General features: G+C 63.2%; 1 protein-coding gene across 17 annotated transcripts in view; it reads right to left on the minus strand.

Annotated features, from left to right (window-relative positions):
• Positions 1-14663, minus strand: part of CACNA1C (calcium voltage-gated channel subunit alpha1 C) — a 435322-nt gene that overhangs the window by 84517 nt on the left and 336142 nt on the right. For all 17 annotated transcript variants that reach the window (XM_064478856.1, XM_064478850.1, XM_064478853.1 and 14 more), the window contains exons 10-13: positions 12910-13000; positions 9531-9557; positions 2511-2671; positions 1455-1680 (exon numbers count right to left, since the gene is read on the minus strand). In XM_064478856.1, the coding sequence (XP_064334926.1) occupies positions 1455-1680; positions 2511-2671; positions 9531-9557; positions 12910-13000 (505 nt within the window). The remainder of the gene's footprint in view (positions 1-1454; positions 1681-2510; positions 2672-9530; positions 9558-12909; positions 13001-14663) is intronic.

The raw sequence follows: 14663 nt of genomic DNA on the forward strand, positions 1-14663 counted from the left end.
CTCCAGGGCCGGGGACGGACGACACCAGCCCACCCCCTTCCCCACTCAGGGACCACCGAGGGGCCCAGTCCCCACTCTCAGACTCAGGCGAGGAGGCTGGTCCTCCGGGGCACAGTTTGAACCCCTCCCCCAGGTGTTTCTGCCGTGTCCCCCCAAGATGACCACACGCCACAGGGAGAGACACACATTGTCCTGGGACTCAGACGCACGTCTCAAAGGCTTCTACTGCCTACGTTCAGGTGAGGCGCTCTGGTGCTTTCTGGTCTATGTCACTCTTCCATTAGAACTGAGAACGTGGAGAAACTGGAAGGCTCCGGCATCAGCCGAGGGGATGCAAAACGGTCCGGTCTCTTTGGAAAGCGGTGACGCTTCCTCAGAATCCTGACTCTAGAAATCTCGAAAGACCTAGAAACCTGCTCCGAGGCAGGTATCAGAGAGACGTGGAAACACACGTCCCCACTAACCCTGAGCACAGACGCCTCCTGGCGGCGTCGCTCACGGGAGCCGAAGGCAGAAGTCCACCCAGCGCCCACCAGCGGACGGATGAGTTAACAAGACACTGTCCAGACCCGTATAATGGAACACGGCTCGGCCACAAAAAGGGATGTGGTGCTGATCCGCGCAGGACGTGGGGGGAACGTGAAACCAGCATGCCAGGCGAGAGGAACCAGTCCCGAGACACGGCAGAGGGCGCGCCTCCGCTGACGGGACTGTCCAGGGTGGGCGGGCCTGCGGGGGGCCAGCGGCTGCACGGGGGGGGGGGGGTGTCTCCTGTGGGGGATGGAAATGTTCTAAAACTAGATCGCGGTGATGGCTGCAACCCGTGAATATGTGAAAAAAGTCACTGAATTGCGCTTTTTAAAAGAGTGGGTTATAGAATGTGTGAACTGCATCTCAACAAAGCTGCTGAGGAATGACGACTGTGACACAGCACACCGACTTCACCGCCCAGAGCGGGGCACAGCGGTCAGAGGTGCCGGTCCTGGAGGGTGTGTCCGCTCCCCGCCCCGCCAGTCCTCGTCCTGAGGATCGCCGTGTGCCCGGGAGACTCGGGGAGACCGTGGCCTTGGGGGGACGGGGGCGGGTGGAGGGCACCGTCGAGGAATCGTGCCTGCGTTTGTCACGGTTCTGTCTCTAGCAGCCGGGCGGCCGGAGAAAGGAGTCACTGCTGAACTTCCAGAAGTGCCTGGAAGAGCTGACAGCCCCTTGCCCCGTCCCCTCCCTTCTCCTGCGGCGAACTCAAATGTGGGGGCTTGGCCTCCGGAAGCCACCTGTGACCTTGTGGGAGAGGGGCCGGCGAAGCAGAGGACAGAGGCGGCCACGCCTGGGCTTCCTTCACACCAGGAGCAAACCCCGAGGCCGCTCACGCCTGGGGCTGCCTGCGTGGGCCGCCTCGAGGCACGCGGGAGCCCAGGACAGACCCCCCCACCCGCCCCGCCAAGTGGCCCACGTACCTCGTGATCTTAAATATGCGCAGGAGGCGGACGCATCTCAGCACGGAGATGCCCAGCGGGGACATGACCTTGGTCTCCACCAGGATGGTCTCCAGGATGCCGCCGCACACGATGAAGCAGTCGAAGCGGTTGAAGAGCGACACGAAGTAGGCCTGCAGCCCCAGGCTGTACATCTTGAGCAGCATCTCGGCCGTGAAGAGGGCCAGCAGGGCCTTGTTGGCTGTGTCTGTGGGGACCACACGCCAGGGCAGGGGGTGCCGTGAGGGTCGGGCTTGCTGCCACACGCTTCCCTCCTGCGGAGCTGGCGGGAGAGGGCGTGTGGCAGCGTCCCCCGGCCCCCACCTCAGCCCACTCCTCACAGTGGCTCTGCCAGCTGGCTGGCGTGGCCCCCGTTTTGCAGAGAAGAGAGGTCTGAGGGCTGAGCCGTCTGCCCAAACTGATCAGCCCAGAGTGGGAGGGAGCCAGGGCCCGAGTCTGCCCAGGTTCTGGGAGACACCTCCACATCCGGGCCGTGGCACCGACCACTGTCCAGGACTTCCTGGTGCCTTTTTTGTTTTTAAGATGGAATACAAAGTTTAGCCTTTTTACTGCATGAAACTAAAACTGGGAAAGGTAGGGGACTGAGGGGAGGGTGGGGGCTGGGGGGCTTGGGAGATGCCCCTCCCCAGCTCCTGGGTAATGACACCTCGCTTCCTCCCGAGCACGTGTCGGCCCCGCCACCCACTCCCTGCCCTCGTGCTCGCCCCCCACCCCGGTCCAAGTTCGGCCAAGCACACCAGAGACTGTCCCCCGGCCACAGGGACTGAACGTCCCATCGGGGCAGCTCGCAGCCACGGATCTCATGGGGCCAAACGCTGCAGCACATATCCGTGTCCCGGGACCCAGCAGTGACCGTCGGGGCAGGCAGATGGTGTGGGCCCGGCCAGGGGACCCCGTCTGTCTACAGCGAGCGTGTGTTTTAGCAGCTCGAGAGCTGCCAGGCCCTCGGTGTCTCCGGCCCCGGGACCGGGGCTGGGCCAGGCCGAGCAGAGAGGGCCGGCCGGGGCTGCCCCTCACCTTGGACCTCCGTGAGCCAGTGGGGCTGGTTGTAGTGCTCGGAGGCGATGGTGAGCGTGTTGAGGAACACCAGGAAGATGACCAGCCAGTAGAAGATGCTCGACTTCACGGCCGCACGGCACTTCCTCCTGCAGAACCGGTTCCATCGGCGCCAGTAGCGGCTGGAGAGGGGCAGGGAGGCGGCGTGAGATTCAGGCCCCCAGCCCGGAACGCACCGCACTGGCCGCCTCTCTCCCCTGAGCCTGCATCACAGGCTCCCCGCGCAGCCTGTGGTGGGCAGACGAGCCTTCACCAGGGTCGCCAGCTCACCGCTCGGCTGTGTGGACGCGGGGTGTCCCTGCTCCGCCGGGACCTTGGCCCTCTCATCTGGGACCAGCCCCCAGCCTCGTCGGAGTCTGGCCTAGAGCTGAAGGGAGGTATCTGCGTTTCACAAGGACGGCCTCCCTTGAGGGAGCGCTGCGCGTGTCAGGAGCGTCACAGTGTGGCCGCGACGTCAGGACGAGGGACAGCAGCCGTGTGTGAAGGCACCTCTCAGGCCTTCTCCCTGATTCTCTAAAGAGCTCTGCAAAGCCGGGGTTGTCCTGACTTTGAGGAGGAAACGGAGGGCCCTGGGGGTTGGGCACCTGGACAGGCCCCAGCCTGGGGCCGAGCCCAGGGGGGCTCCCAGCCCGGCCCGCACCCTCCTCCAGCTGCTCTGGGTTAGAGGCTTCCCTGAGTGATTGTCCAGCCTGGCCGTGCAGAGAATTTCCTGGGGAGACGTTAAAAAAATAACAAAACACCCACCAGTACTCAGGCCCTGACCCAAACCAGTTAAATCTGACTCTCTGGGGGTCGGGCCACGCCTAAAACCCGGGAAATGCCCTCGGTGCTCAGCCACACCCCCCGGCAGCTTTCCAGTGTCCCTGAGGGCGCCCAGCGTTAAGCTGGACGGTCCCAAGGAGCACCTGTACTCTACAACTCTGCGACGGAGGGGTCTGTGGCTTGTCCTCTGACCAACGCGGTGCAAGGGGGGAAGGACGAGGGAAGGACAGGGTGCCAGGGAGACACCAGGGCCCCGCTGGGCACTCAGGAGGGGCCCTGGTTCTAGAAAGCCAAACCACCAACAGAAACAGCCGCTTTGTCAGCGTCCAGGCAGGGACCGTACGGGGAACGTTCGGTCAGCCGTCGGGGAGAAGGTGACAAAGGCACGGCTTTAGTGACAGAGAGGATACATACTGACCCCGATTTTGGAGGCAGCATCAGCAGGCCTTGACCCCGACCGCGAGTGCAGAGTGAGGGAGGAAGGTGTGGCGGGGCCGCCAAGGGTCCCGGCTGGGAGGGGCCCCCTTGACAGACAGGGGTGTAGACTGGAAAGGGGGGCGGTGCTGGGGCCGAGAGGGCGCCCTGTGCAGGGTGGGGGGCTTGGCCTGGGAGATGCCCTGAGGTCCTCATAGGTTGGGCCTTAGGGACCCCCACTGGGCTGCCAGGGACAGAACCACGGCTTGGGGACAGGAGGTGGGAGGGGAGACGACGGCACAGTCCCGCGTGCCTGCCTCCACGCGCGCATGCCGCTCCAGGTTCCGGGGCTGCAGACCCTGGCCTTGCGCGTCCTCCACCCGCCCCGACGGCCTTCAGGAGGGCTTGGCTTTATACCCCCCCTACGGCCCGTGGGAAATCGAGCTGCCACAACTTTGCTGACGCCTGTCCTGAGATGAGGAGCTGAGGAGCACGTCCAGGTCCTCCCCGGAGCTGCGGGAGGGAAGAAGGAACCAGCGGGTCGACCTGACCCCCCCGTTGCTGGTGCAGCGGGGAGGCACCCCCAGAGAGCCCCGAACCTTGCAGGGGACCCTTGCTGCCACCTGGGGGAAATCCACTGCACAGGGAAGAAACGCCTTGGGGTCAGAAAATTATGGTTTCCAAACGCACTGTGGGGGCCCCGTCCTCCAGACACACCACCGGGTGCGAGAGTGAGGACGGGGGTGGGGGAGCGGGACCAGGGCCAGGGCCGTCCGTGTGGGCAGCCTCCGGAGGGGCTGGGCCTCGGGTCTGGGAACCTGCCCTCGCCCGGGCGACGGCGGTTAGTGATGACGTAGAGACATTTGGGAAGACTTTTTTCCCGCAGAAAAATGAATTTTCAGGACAAACTTACATCTGGTCTTAAATAGCTTACATTGTAGTTGCGAGGAATGTGTTTTCACCAGAGACCGTCCTTTACAGAAATTGCTGGTAACTGTGACTCAGCCCAAAGGGGCCGAGGTTGCCTTCTTCCGTGGTTCGGAGGCACTGACTCCAGCTCCCTTTGGGACCCAGAGCCCTATCCTACTCTGCTTCCCCCGAGCCCGGGGACACTGGGTGTGGGGGCCCGGGGCTCAGGCCTGGCCGGGGGTCTGCATGGCTGGGCCCCCCGCAGGGCGGCCGTGGCAGACAGGACAGCAGCCCGGAAGCCAGCCGCCCCGGGGAGCCACGTGGACTCGGGCTGGGGTGGGTGTGGAGTAATTACAACCCGGAGAAAGTATTCAGAGGTAACTACACACCTCCTGCCCTTCACAACGCAGCCTTGCTTGGCAGCCGGCCCCCCAGCAACACTTCCTACCGCACGACGACTGTGATGGTTTCTTAGAACGTGTACGTTTACTTGTGTGTTTACGGAAGATACAGAAGTTAAATGATAAAACAGGGAGGGAACTCTGCTTGATGTTCATGCTCCCTCCGCACTCGCTGGGGACCCACTCACTCTGGAAACAGAGCTTCCCGGACGTGGCCCTGGGCGAGGAGGGAGGGCGGGACATGTCCCCTGCGCTGCCCCGGGAGCGCCCTGCTCCCTCACCCCAGGTGCACCTGGCCTCTTCCCCGCACTGGGCCTGCTCCTGCCACCTGTCCACCAACACGACTGTCCCCGCCATCAGGACCTCCCCGCCCAGGTCCTTTAGGGCCTCGGGCTCAGCTGGAGGCCAGCTTCCCCATGCTGCACTGTTCCAGCCGCCCCGGTCTCGGCACACTCACTGTCTGCATCACTGCCTTAGCTACACGTTCAAGAAATACGTATTAAGGGTCTACCAGGGGCCAGGTACCACTGAGTCTCTGTTTGTGTGACACTCACAAGGGTGATACGGACACTGGAGGGAGTTCCGGGGGGTGCTTAGCGCCAGCAGGCTTAGTGGAGGTGCCTCGGGGCGCAGGGCAGGGCGCCTAGCCAGCACGGCTCCCCGAGGAAGGGACATCCCGCTTCCTGTGTCAGCATCCCTGTTGCAGGGCTCTTGCCTCACCACTGAGCTCACAAGGTCCTGAGGGAGAGGGGCTGTGTCCCACCCTTTGTGAGGGACCCGTCACCCGCAGCACACAGAGGGGACACTGGGCGGGCGAGCTGGGAGGGCACCAGAGACAGGCCCTACACAGACCCACTCACTCCCGGCTGCGGACGAGGCTCAGGAGCCCCAGCCGGCCAGTGGCCAGGGATGGGGTCGGGTGAGGCGAGCGCAGTGCCTGAGAGAGCCTGCCTGGCCCCGGACCCCTGACGCGCCGCTGGAACAGCGGACAGCACGGCAGGGTGGCCGCCGGGCTCCTCCAGCCGTTAGAGCAGCTGCCTGTCTCCCCTCTCACAAGGCTGAGAGTAAGCAACCCGGAAACCATCACACTGAATTGTTTTATGCAAAAGTAACTTAACAAATGGGGTGTTAGAGGCTGGGGCAAATCTGGGTGTGTGCCTTACTGAGGGCAGGCCTCCCAGCTGCAGACCCCCGTGGGCTCACACTGGAACTCCGCAGAGTCCAGGTCCGAACCCCGACGCCTGTCTGACCAGTCCCTTCAAGCCGCAGAAGATGGCAGGACCGCTTGCTCCGTGGCTGTTCAGAGCCTTTTCTGAGCCCCAAATGCTGCGAAATTCCTTGCTGTCTCTAATTCCTCAAAACGGAGGCTTGGCTGACCAGGGGGACACCCGCACACTAAGCCTGTTGATGGCCCAAGTTTCCCTGAAACCTCTCTTCTAATACTTCTTTTAAAAGCCCTGTGACTTTGCAGCGTTCAGTCTTGCCAACGGAACAGGCCAGTTTGAAGCTCAGATTCTATCATTTCAACTACTATTTCAGTTTGTGTTTTCTCCAACTCCCACGTTAGATTATTTGTGGGAGTAAAACAGGTTCTTCACTGTTTACAAGGATACTTTTTTTTTTTTTTTTGGCAGGGGAGGTAATTAGGCTTATGTATCTATTCATTTTCAGAGGAGGTGCTGGGGACTGAACCCAGGACCTGGTGGGCGCCAAGCGTGTGCTCTGCCCCTGAGCTACACCCTCCCCCTTACAAGGGGACTTATGAGCTGCAAAACTTCTCCCTCCCTTTCCCCCGTGTTACTGGGTTTTCTCCTGTTTCATCATCAGACAGGCAGAGGGGTGAGAGTGCCCAGGGTCGACCTTGATCATTTTGATGGCATTTCCAATCCATCCCAGCCTTTGATTCTCCCTAAACAGACACCGTCAGTGAACCACGGGGTGTGGACAAGGTGGCTGCCATCTGACCCTCTACGGTCACACTGTCCAGCACAGGAGCCACCGGCCACACGGGGCTATGGAGCACTGGGATGCGGCCAGTCCAAGCTGAGACGTGCAGTCAGTGTAAAATGCACACTGCCTTGCAAAGACTCAGTCAAAAAATGAGCGTAGACTGTCTCGTTCATTTTTTAAATATTAACCATATATGTTAAAATGTTTAGACTCGTTGGGTTAAACAAGATATATTAAGATTAATTTCACCTGTTCCTTTTTACGTTTTGAACGTGGCTGCTAGAAAGTTTTAAGAAGAGTGCATGTGGCCAGTTTTGTTTCTACTCCACACCCCAGACACACGGCTCCGCGGCCGCGCGTGGGCCACGTGGCCCCAGACCGCTCGCAGCCTAGCATCCTCCTCTGGAAACGGGTTTACTGACAGTGCCCGCCGAGCAGCACTAGCCTTTGGGGACGAGCACAGGGCCCGCCCTCCACACTTCTGTGTCCCGAGAAGGAGCCACAGCGGAGGACGCCCTTCCCAGAGGCCGATCTGGTACACGTGGGCGGGGCACAGCGGAGTCCCGGGCCTGGGGAACCCCCGCCCCCTCCTCTTCACGAGCACAGTTTACAGCCTAGAGCACAGGACACACGACACCCCCGGTCTCCCGGGCCATCCCACACTGTGGACGCCGCATGAGCCCACGGCGGCCCCCCTGACCTCCGAGCGCCGGCTCACTCGCCCGCATGTTCCTTCACGCCGCACTCACGGTCGCGGGACGAGCAGGATGCTTTGGGGGCGTTCTCAAGGTAGTTTTACCCCCCTTGACTCTCTCACTGGGTGGGGGTGGGGGCTCTGGAACTGTCGGCGGCGCGACGTGCTTTCTCGGCTTTGGCTGTAAGGCGGAAACTTCGTCTGAGGCCGTGTTTGGCCTGCTGTCTCCCGGGGGCAGGACGATCGTCCAGTCCTCCGTTCACTGAGTATTTATTAGGCCCCTACTGGGTACCCGCCACTTCTCCAGACGCCAGAGACAGGGCAGTGAGAGGGACGGCTGTTTCTCGGGCCCTCCCCCCGTAACGACAGCTAGGCCGGGGAGACTCCACCCCAGGCTTTCTCGGCTGGAGAGGAAGGGAGAGGAAGAGGAAGGGGGAACCCGCATCTTCCAGTCCCAGTGGAACACGGGGGCAGAGGTGACAGCAGGAGAGGAGAAAGACGGACACCAGTGTCCTCATTTACTCCCAGGCCGGGCGCCACGCTTCGGAAATGCCTGGACAGCGGGGGCGGGGGTGTTGCCTCTCCTGGGAGTAGCACGGGGTCTGCGACCCTGGGGGACCCCAGCCTTCGGCCAAGAGCTTACTCAGGCTGGTGCGGAAGTGATGGGTGGCAGGTGGGCAGGCGGGCTCCTGGGTCCCTGGGCCCATCCGTGGAGAACTGGGTGTCCGTGCCCTCAGAGAGCCGGGGGCCAGGGACCAGAGGTGACCATTTCAAGATCAGAGGCAAACAGAGGGGCCCAGGACTCTGCTGGCAGAGCCCCGACTGGATGGCCCCTCTCAGGCCCCCGATCAGAGGTGCAAGCAGAGGACGCGGGGACCCCAGGGCCAGTCCTCACTGAGCTCCGTGTACTTTCAGGGTCTTGAAGTCCCAGCCCTGCACCCCCGCCCTGGAGAGGATCAGCTGGACTAAAATCAGTGTCATTTATGCTCCTGCTGTGCAGGAAGTGAGGCTGGGGAAGCAAGATCAGCCACGAAGCAGAAACAGCCACCATTCCTGGGCACACGCGGGCTCTGTGGGCGTCCGTTCACAGCCCACTCCGCACTCATCCATCCCACGCACGCGGGCGGACAGCCTGTCCCTGGCCGGGCACTGAGCTGGGCTCCCTGCAAGCTGTCCCTCGAGGCACACAGAGCCCAGCGGAGACACAGGGACGCCCGGCGAGGACGGCGACAGAGGTACAAGCCAGGCGGGGACGGACGGGGACTGGCAGAAGGTGCTGAGATGCGGTAACATCTCAGGTCCTTGACATCTCAGCCTGAGTTCTCCAGAGGGAGGCGTGGGGACCCAGGGATGGAGGCAGAGAAGGGCCCCATGCAATGCCTCAAAGTGCGAGAGACCAGGGCACGTCCCGGGGCTGCGGGGAGTCCGTCTGGTTGGAACCACGGGAAGTGTGGGCGGCGGGGCTGGCAGGGCAGACGGGGCGGGAGAGCTGGGTCCCCAGAAGGTTCCAGAGCAGCGGTGTCAGACCCCACGTGCCCCCACCTCACATGCTCCACAAACGTGGAGTGGCCGAGAGCAGCCAGTGCCCACACTGGACGTCACCTTGTAAGGGAGGGACACACATGACGTCCCACAGCCTCTGAGGCCCGGGGCTGCTCACGTCTTGACGCTCAGAGACTCAACAATTCGCCTGGTCTGATCCCCGAGCCGCTTTCTGACAGCCATGAGGAACAGAAGCAGCGCCTCCGAAGGACCCCTCGCTCGGCCCCCCGCCTGGTCGGTACCCCGAGCCCTGGGCTGGATGTGGAGCCGGTGGAGGCAGGAAGGGAGGGCGGCGTGCATCTCACTCACCTGAACTTGGACTTGGAGATCCGGTGGCTGAAAGGGAAAAAGGACACGTCACCAAACAACACACATCTCCCTCCGTGTCTCAGACGTCCCCGGGGCGCCACGTGGGGGCTGGGTGGACGGGGCGTGACCTGCACTTTGGAGAAAGAATCCCGCTCGTCGGCACCTCCCAGCGTGTTTGTGTGTGGACGTGGGGACGAGGCCGGCCCAGCTGACAAGCCTTCAGACCTAGCATGTTCTATGTGGAGACCTGGTCCCTAGAGAGGGGCGCCGCGTCCTCGGACGATCAGTGACGGCTGGGCAGCATGTCAAGAGCAGTTCCCCAAGCACAGGAAGGCCCCCCATGCAGCCGCGGGGCCTCGCCAGCTGGAAACGTGGGCAGGACCACCTGGCAGAGACCCCAGCACTGTCTGGACAGGAGCCCGGCCAGCGCCAGCATGAACTGGGGAGGGGCTGGAGCCACCGCGGCCCGGGCCAGCACACACCCCGGGTGCTGGCAGGCACGCGCGGCCCTGGGAACCTGGGACTTGTGGGCAGAAGCACCGGCAGGTGTGCTGGTGGCTGGCTCAGGGTCCTGGTGGGGGCCCACTGAAAGGTGGACCCTCCGAGGAGGCCCTGAGGCCTGGGAGGCTGGGTGGGGGTGGGCTGGGAGCAGCGCGTGCAGGGCCCGTGTCAGGAGGGCCCTGGTGTCTGGGGAGGGAGCGCCGGCCGGCTGTGGTGGGGTGGCGGGGCCTGGATGGGAGCCCCAGGCGCCAGGCAGCAATGAAGAGGGGACAGAGACGGGCTGTCCCAGCTCAGCACAGTCGGCTCTGCTGCAACGCGAGGAACCACCCCTGCCTATTTTTTATTAAAAGAAATTGAACCAGAAGGTGCGCCAGGTGGCAGAGCCATCGTGCATGAGATGATTGTGTCTCTGGGGCACGGAGAATGTCCCTGCTCTGAACCGCCAGCTAATAACCTTTCCCACCCGAAGACGCCCGCGAGGGCTGCAGGGTTTAGTTTCACGCTAACATGGCGTGTCGGGGGAGACCTGGGGCCGCGGGCAGCGTTTTCACTCGGAGCCACAGTTTCACGGGAAACAAACATGCTCCAGCTGCTCCTGGGTGGTGCAGGCGGGGGCTCCCTCCTCCAGCCGGGCCAGGCTGAGTGGGGCCAGCGGGGCTGCCCCCTGCTTGCTGGGCAGCAGATTCTCCTCACTGTGGGACACAAGCCACAGTGGACGGTGTGGCTTTCAGCCCGGCGGCTCCGATACAGGGCTGGCCCGGCCCCCGACTTCTCCCGGAGATTCTCAGCGGTCCTCTCCGGGGCCTTCGATACAGACCCCTCCCGCAAGGCTCCCTCTCAGATCAAGTGGGTCCTGAGCAAAAGTGGGTTCTTCAAAAGTCCCGCATGGGGCCTCCAAGGTCTGAGTGTCCTCGTCTGAAACGCGGGCATGGGTGGACCAGGGCTCCTGTTTGGAATGAGGTCCCAGCTGGGCAAGGTCACTGGCTACAGGTCCTCCCTGGGCACTCTGGGATGCTCTGAACAGGAGGGGATGGAGCGAGCCTGCCCCGTCCGCAGCTGCGTGCCCCAGTGCGCTGCCCCGGCGCCACACTGGGGCCTGAGCTTCGCCGTGGTAGCTCGTCTCAGCCTGGCAGTGCACTTCACCCTCGCTGGGCCGGAAGCACTCACTGCCTTTAAGCACCGTGTTACTGATGCCGTCACGTAGGAAGGGGCGCTGCTCGCGGGGCCTGTGTCTGGAGCCAGGCGACCCAGCCCTTGGAGACCGAGGTCGGAGTCTCCGCCCGGGGCCTGGCACTCCCCGTGCAGGAGGGGTCAGCGCAGGGCCCACCTGGTGGAGACGGGAGACCCGGTCTCCGCAGCCTTCACCTCCCGCGACGTGAGCCCGGCTCAGGGTCTGGAGAGCTGGTCGCCCCACGGGGTGGCTTCGAGAGCTGGGAGCATGTGGCACCGTAGCTGCACCCTCACCCTGCGCCTCGGCCGCGGGGCTGGTGCTTCCTCCTGGTCTGAGACCCATCGGAGTCCTCGCTCCCCACTTGTTGTCCAGGAGGCATAACCTCGCCCCGTGTTGCACAGGAGTTCTCGACGCACACGGAGGTGGAGAAAGCGGGTAACTCGCAGAAGACCATGCGCACAGCCCCGCGCTGGGCCCCGGCGTACGTTCAACTGCAGGTGCTCTCGGCCTCCGAGACGAACCTTCCAGAAGCCATGCCACCCGCCTTCCCGAGCGTGGCCCCCAGGGACGCACATCCAGCGTCTCACGCGCAGGTTTGTGTGCTTCCAAAAGGGGAGAAGACTTGGAAAAAGCTCAAGCTGCTGCTTAAAAATGTAATTAGCACCGTATTTTAACAGCACTTTGACAATAATTGCTTCCGAGCCGTGCAGACTCCCGGTGTTGGCTGAGTGACGGTGGCCGTGTGCTGGGAACGCGGCCTGCTCCCTCCCGTCTCCTCCGCTCCTGCTTAGACAGCCCGCAGCTGACCTCGCCCAAAGGGCTGGGTTCACCCAGAAGTGGGTTATTTCAGGGGGAAGAGGCGAACTCCGCTGCCCTTCCACAGATGGAGCCATTTGGACTCAGCTTGCTCGGGGCTGGCTCCACGCACAGCCCTCTGGGGACCAGGTGAGCGGCCCCCACCTCCCACAGAGGGGCCTGAACGCTGCAGGGGCCTCGGGCTCAAGGTCAGCGTGACCCCCACCTGCACGCCTTCAGTCTGTGGCCTCTGCCTTCTGAGACACCAGGAATGAGACCAGCGGTCACATCCTTTCCCTTCACTTCCTGGTGGGGGGCAGTCCCTCGGGACGGCACCGTTCACTTTTAAGACCAAGACGGGTGACTGATGATTCCTGTGAGCTGTTCCTCGCACCCCCAGCCCAGTCCTGGGCTCAGGGCAGCCCAGGCGGCCGGGGCCGGGCTCCCCGCCAGGGAGGGGACGTGTGGGAGGAGGCGGTGCACCCCAGGCCGCGCAGGAGGGGTTTATCAGCTCGGGTCTGCACTCCAGACGCCTGCGCCTCCCTTCAGCGGCTGGACCACCCAGAGCTGCGGGGGAGGCCCCTTTACCGGCTCCCAGTTAGCTTCTTGCCTGTCGGCGTGTCTTCCAGGTACGTTTATCAGAATGGGAAGCACCTGGGGACCCCGACAAAGCTGCCTCTGGCGAGAGGGGGTGAGGGCTGGGGAGAAAGGGCCCTCAGAGTCCCACACCCACGCCCACCTCACCCTCCTGGACGCTCTGTTTCTGACGGCCCCGGGAGTGCAGGACAACAGAGCCGCCCCCAGCCCAGGGCCACAGCCCCCGGGCGCCCTCCCCGCACAGGCACTGGTTGGTGGGCTGCGGGCTCTGACCCCTGCCCGCCCCAGCAAGGGCCCAGCCCTGGTCCTACTCACGCCAGTCGGGCCCCGCAGTTTTCTCCCTCGATGTCGCCTCCAGCCACGTTTTCGGTGTTGACCGACTCGGTCTCACTGGTGGGCATGCTCACTGCAGGGTCAGTCGAAGGACGCCGGGCGGGGTGTGGCGGGGAAAGGGAGAGAAGGGTTAGTCTGTGAGCCACCGCCCAGTCTGCGCAGCTGGGAGGGGGCGGGCGGGGTGCCGCGGGGCGTGAGGCCCTGGCAGCACCCGGCCGGGGTCTGATGTCCTGGGCTGGCCGCCTGCTGCTTGTCGGGGGTGACTTCTGCTTCCAGGGACGCTCTCAGAGGGACTGTGGGGGGACACTAGGTGGTACGATCGTTCACTCAGGGGAGACCCTGGGCACCACTGACCCCCACCCTGCCCTTGATGCCACGCCCTCGCAGAAGCTGCGCACGCCCTTCCATTTGTGCCCATTCCTCGCCATAAAAACGAGGTTTCATGAAAACATTTTACTTTTCTTATTTCTTTCCACCCACCAGTCCTCAGGGGCGTCCTCCCCACCCTTAGAGTCCAGCCTGTCTGCAGAAAGGGCACTCTGCCACGGGTGTGAGCTACGAGGTGGACCGGGAGGACCGGCCCTGGTCCTGACTCGCTAGTCCCGCACGCCGGGTCCGGGGTCAGCTACCTCCTGAAGGGAGCATCGCGTCCGGGACGCGAGCCGGCTCCGCAGACACAGGGCGGAGGCGCAGATGTGGGGGAGACGCCAAACTTCGTTCAAGCGTGGCCTGAAGACAGTCGGCAAGAGCGCCCCGTCCGCGTCCCGGGGGGACCTCAAGGGGCCAACGCGGGACCCAACCCCACCCGAGCCCCGACAGCGGCGCAGGGCTGAGCTCCCAGAGTGGCAGCCGTTTTCTCACTTGGAACCCAGTTTGGTGGCTCAGAAGAAGCCACTTCTTTCATGATTATTTTTTACTCCAAATAAAAGTTTGGCCCCAAAGAACCCTTCCTCTTCTTTTCACCTCTATGACCCTTATTCAATTCGACGCAACTTCCTTATTTCGCAGCCTTGTTCCTTAGAACGGCCGTCGCAGCCTCGGTCCTGGGTCAGCTCTGCTTGAAGCAAGGTCAGGGGCCCTCAGCCCTCAGAACCTGCAACTAGTGAGGTGTGGCGTCCAGGGACGCGGCACCAGTGACAAGCCCCCCCCAGGGCCGCCGCCGTCCGGAAGGGGCTGGTTACGTGGGTAACGGCCGTAGGGGCCGCGTTGCCGGACGTGGGTTTTCCCCGGCTTTTTCCCTTTTGGATGACGTCAGGACAGGCAGGTGGGGAGCCTCACTCAGAGGCGAGGGGACACTGGAAAGCCCACGGCTTGGCACACGTCTGACTCGTGTGTCCACCGCGACTCCTCTCCCACGAAGTTGGGTAAAAGCAAATCCAGACATCACTTCAAGGAAGCTTCGCGCCCAGCCCCACCCGGTCCCCTCTGGTCACAGGACAGGGAAGTCAGATCCAGGTGCCCGGGCGACAAAGGGACTCGGGGCTGGGGCTGGAGTGCAAGGGTCACGACTGCTCCCCGGGCTTGGGACCCAGAGGCCAGAGGTCGCCTTGGAGTCCTCTTGGAGACTGAGAGTCCAGGTCGGCCCCGGGTGGGATTACTAAAGCTGGACCCCGTTCTGGGGGAGGCGGCCAGCCTGACTCCCCCACCAGACACTCAGATGATGGATGGTTTGGAAACTGAGGCGGAAACAGGGCAGAGGACCCGGGGCCCGAGGGCACCTTTCCGCTAAAGACAAC

This window comes from Camelus dromedarius, chromosome 25, assembly GCF_036321535.1.
Source record: "Camelus dromedarius isolate mCamDro1 chromosome 25, mCamDro1.pat, whole genome shotgun sequence".
Lineage (NCBI taxonomy): Eukaryota > Metazoa > Chordata > Mammalia > Artiodactyla > Camelidae > Camelus > Camelus dromedarius.